This window comes from Diachasma alloeum, unplaced genomic scaffold, assembly GCF_001412515.2.
Source record: "Diachasma alloeum isolate Michigan unplaced genomic scaffold, Dall2.0 Dall_scaffold_00375, whole genome shotgun sequence".
Taxonomy (NCBI): Eukaryota; Metazoa; Arthropoda; class Insecta; order Hymenoptera; family Braconidae; genus Diachasma; species Diachasma alloeum.
The window spans coordinates 284,154-289,063 of NW_021680514.1; the positions used below are offsets into that span (position 1 = coordinate 284,154).

Genomic DNA, 4,910 nt, shown 5'->3' on the forward strand with positions numbered 1-4,910 from the left:
GTGTTTTACATTGAACTCCAAATGCATTGTTTTTTTTTCAGGTCGGCTCGGCAATTCTACAACGAAATAGCCGCAGTCGACATTTCTATAAATAAAATGAATAATTATCGCAATTTCGATCTTTTTCTTCCCTGGTTGGCTTCTTAGGAGTTATACAAATCACTGAAAAAATTGACGAATTAAAAAAAAAAATTTTCGTACGTTTGCTAGCGGTTCAAAGTTTGCCGACTTTTACGGACCCTGAAAATCGGGGGGGTTTTCGGCTTCTCAGAGCGATTATAAATAAACCAATCAAATTAAAAACTTGAAACTCCGTATTGGGCAAGCGAAATACTTATATTACACAGTGTATTTGGTCTCATATTTTTACGATTTTTTTTCACTGAGTTATAGACGTTTATTTCGAGTGGTCTCTACTTTTGACACCGACAGTAGTTTCTTTTCCCGAAGGGATGTCATTGCATCCCTCTCTAGAAATCACTGAAATATGTTATATACTGGAAAGGGCACTGAGCCGACAGACAGGGTCGATTTTGGGGGCCACCTGTCTCTGCCGTACCGTTCGCTCCAAAAGTAATCTCTTACCTTGGATAACGTACAGAGATTGATATTGGCATTCAGCTCTTTTCGGTTGCATGTGTCATCTTTGTTAAAATTCAAAGTCATAGCATGTGACAGCTGAAAATTTTATTCTTTCCCAATGTATACTGATACATGAGGTATTTATGAATCCCGGAAAAAATAGCCGACGAAAAAAATAGACCAAGGGAAATTTTTAAGTCGGGTGGGTTTTAACACGTTTTGAGTGTATTTTTTCCTGGTCTATTTTTTCCGCCTACCCTCTTACAGTTCATAACTATAATGTATTGAGTATTTGGTGAAAAACAATGTAATTATAACATCACACAGTCGATTACTATTATGACAATTTTTAGTAATATTGCCGTAAGTATTCAAAACTTTAAGCACTTGCTTCTTATATACATTTTCAAATAATTAATAACCGGTGGCTCGGCACAGTGGGTAAGTTCGTTGCCTCACGTGCGAAAGGTTCCGAGTTCAAAACCCGGCCGGGTAGAATGGTAAGATCTAACCATTTTAAAGTCTTGATCATCATCGCAATATACCCTAACCCGGTCGAAGCGATGTAAAATGATAAAAAAAATTAATGGATAAACAACAAACAATGTTCAATACTCTTTACAGGTTGAGACTATGAATAATAGCCAATGAAATGCACTTCTCTTTCCATACATAAACTCCATAAATCTTTATCACGTCATTGGCTACTTTCAATTAGATAACAACAATTTTTAGAAATCTGAGTCTGAGTATGACAAGCCTACCCAATTTTAGGCGTATGGTTGTTTTGTCTTCTAATTGTTTAATAGTTTGAGTTTTAGCACGAGCGTGTAATCGAAGTTTTGTAAAAGCTGTTGTGAACAGTTTGATAATTTCCACTTAGTGTATTCCGGTCAAATCATGTAGAGTTTCCGTAATAGGATGAACAGGACTAAACGAAGTGGAAAGAGTGAAGCATGCATTCACTCCAGTTTTACTGGGTACAATTTGGTCTCATAGCTTTAAACGTTTTTTACCGAAACAGTGCAAAAAATGAAACATTGATTGTTTTCATATTGTTCGGATGTTACATGGCTCATCAAGCTAACTCATTCCGGTCAATTCTCTACTCTTTAGTGCTTTCAGAGAGTGAATAGCTGAAGCGAAGGATTTCCTGGCCGTTATAGTTGTTGGCCCTCAAAAATTTCAATCCTTTAATCTTCCTGACCATTATGTTGTCCGTCCCTTATAACTCCCGGACCTCAGATCTTTTGACCTTCGAATGTATTGGTCCACAAATCTTCTGAACCTTATATTTCCTGATTCATACATACTGATTCTTAAAATGTGGGCCCTTCATAGATCCTTCATGTTCTGACCCTTAAAATTGCGGAACCTAAGAAATGGTGAGACGTCGAACTTTTGCCCCTTATATTTTCTGACTCATAAAATGAACGCAACTTTTCACATTTTTTTAGAGAGTAGATAGCTCGGATAGGATGCTTGGTGGGGGCAATTTTCTACTCTCTGAAGTTTCTAGAGAGTAGATTGTTGAAAACTCTTTGACAGGGCAAAGTCAGGGAATTTTGTTGAAATTTCCAGGTAGATACCCTGATTGCGGAGAATATTTCTCCTTTCACCGTTTGCCCATTTTTACATTCCCATGTATGCATTTGAAAAGCGCCGCAGTGTTATTACTGAAACCATCAAGGCTGCATGTCATCAGCTTGAATATCTAGAGCTTTATGCAATGTAGCCACAATTTCTTCGAAATTTTTTATCCGCTCCCTATACCGGCTGCTCTTCTGGGAGAGTATTCTCTTGTCCCTCATCAGCTTATCTACTTTGACACGCATATATTCCAGCTTACGCTGGACAATATCTCCATACTCTGCATATGTATGGTCATGCAAGATGACATCCACAGATGTTCCTTGAGGTTGATCTGTGAACAAAAAATCAACAAAAAAATTATTAGCCCCAGTTTCGATTTCCTTCGAATTAATTCCCGATAATTAAAATATCACCGTTGATTTGCATTGCCGATGTAGAATGTGAATCAGTCTTCGTTTCTAGCGTTGATGTCATTTGCACATCGAGAGGAGTATGATGCACTGACAGAGAACTCATCTTTGATCCTGGTTCTGTCGGATTGTCATCAAGTTCTATATCTGAAATTACGGAATTCATTATTATAAATTCGGGAAGATTCAGCAGACTCATTTGCCATTCAACTAAAAAAACTCTTGGTGAACATAAATGCGGAAGATTACAGATAAACTTACGTTTATTTACGTGAACCATAAGTGCCACATCGGACGATAATGATGAGTCCTCTTTATCGGGGTGGAAAATCGTTGGAATAGAACCCTTTCGCAATCTCGCTCTGTAGTCTCGAAAATCAATTAACTCTTTGGAAAAGTGTTGTGCACAGAGCATATGCCACTCCTTAGGCATCCAATTGTTTTTTCCCATATTTTTCACCCATAACTTTACCAACTTTTCATCCTTAGGGAATCTATGGAGCGAAAGTAAACAATTACAACATCATATCTTACGTTTTTAAATGCTTCATGTGTGAACATATATATATCACGACAAATTATTGCCAACAGAGAAAATATTCTTACCGATGAAAAGATACATCCTCATTTTTCGCCTTTGTCTTTCCACAATAAATACACCGCCCCATTTTTGCAATCAAATAAAATATTTGGTTAGGCAAGAATCTATCGAACAACTGACGCGTCACATAGACTGAAAGGTTATGACTTGAGAAAATTTCCCCAATAAGTTCCCGAACACGCCCCCCTCTGACTACGAGCATGCACAGTGCCGCCGGTGGTGCTGGCTGACCATAGAGGTATAATACCTAGAGCGCTCGTTCGACTCCCGAGCTTACGGAAATTCGGAGAGAGATAGCCTGCGTAGCGGTCCACTTTCTCTCTCTCACTCTCTGTCTGTAGAAAGCAGAGTGGGAGAGCAGAAGGCAATGTAGAGAGGGAAATATTGAACATGGCCGTATGCAAAGAGGATAGACCTGAGCAAAGAGGATAGACCTGGGGGGCTATTCTCAACAAAAAGCCGCTTTTTCCGCAGCTTTTTCGAAGCTGCGACTTTCTGCCGCGAGGAGCCGACACGATACTAAATGACACGAATTGATGACTTTGTGAACGCATTTTAAACCTCAAATCTGGCAGATTTTTTTGACATTTGGGAGAGCTATGATAAGTCAACTTTAGGGAAATTTAAACCAAAACAACCGTGATGATGGCGGATAATATAACAGGTGCAGTGTTAGTTGATGAAGAAGCCGAAGACCATCAACGGGGCTTACCTCAAATCCACTGGAGGATTTGCCCGACTCGGTGTTCAGTAAATAGTACAGGTTCAAGTGGTTCATAGGATTTATTTGTTGGCTTTTATTAATGAAAATAATAACAGAGTTAGCAAGGATTTTATACAATGGCTGTGTGAAATTCCACTTTCGCTCCGACATCAAAAATCGGAGCTGAGATATTTACCAGCATCAATATCTACTCAGTGGTCGATAGGTAGTCAGTTCTATTCACTAATTGATCGGTCAAGTATTTATCTCATTTGTAACACGTATTGAAGTGAATTATTAACACTTTACTCCAATAAAAATTATAGCTGCTCCAAAATGAAAAATTGCAGATGAAGGGGCATTTAGGCGCAAATGCGCATAATGCGTTCGCAAAGTCATTACTTTGCGTCATTTACTATCGTGTCGCCCCCTCGCTGCAGAAAATCGCAGCTTCGAAAAAGCGGTGGAAAAAGCGACTTTTTCTTGAGAATAGCCTCCCTGAGTAGAGGCCCGGATCGGGGGGTTTGACTGACTCCAAAAATGTTAGTTGGTACCCCACGGGAAAGGCGGCGTCCCGGTCTAATTGTCGGTAAATGTGAGTCGGGTGCGTAACTCGGCAGTAGCAGTCCCGCTGTCACAGGGATAGGTTTGGAGGGCCACTTTTGTCCTCCTTGTACTCAATGTTTTTCTTTATGTTTTTCAGTTGATTTATTCGCCGACTAATTAATATTAAGGGATGAAACAAAAACTGTTCAATGGAGAATTAAATTCCCCATCCATCAACCCCCGTTTCATCCCTTAATCTCGGCAATAAAAAAATTAATATTACGACGAAAGTCACGGCGCTATAAGAAACTCAATGTTTTCTCGGCGCACAGTGACTCCCCAATAATTCGCCCGCTAATTAAAAAATCGTCTCTCCCCTCCTAATTAACATTAAGGAATGAAACCAATACTGTTCGATGGAGAATAAAATTCCCCATCCTTCAACCCCCGTTTCATTCCTTAATCTCTGTAATAA

At 39.3% G+C, this 4,910-nt stretch overlaps 1 protein-coding gene across 1 annotated transcript; it reads right to left on the reverse strand.

The window, feature by feature from the left end:
* Window positions 1-1,099: 1,099 nt before the first annotated feature.
* LOC107041738 (THAP domain-containing protein 1) lies at window positions 1,100-3,326 on the reverse strand. The gene is made up of 4 exons (XM_015262450.1): window positions 3,192-3,326; window positions 2,847-3,079; window positions 2,589-2,732; window positions 1,100-2,506 (listed from the first exon to the last, which is right to left on the reverse strand). The coding sequence occupies exons 1-4, from the start codon at window positions 3,251-3,253 to the stop codon at window positions 2,268-2,270; spliced, it is 678 nt and encodes a 225-aa protein (XP_015117936.1). The 5' UTR covers window positions 3,254-3,326; the 3' UTR covers window positions 1,100-2,267.
* Between the last annotated feature and the right edge of the window lie 1,584 nt (window positions 3,327-4,910).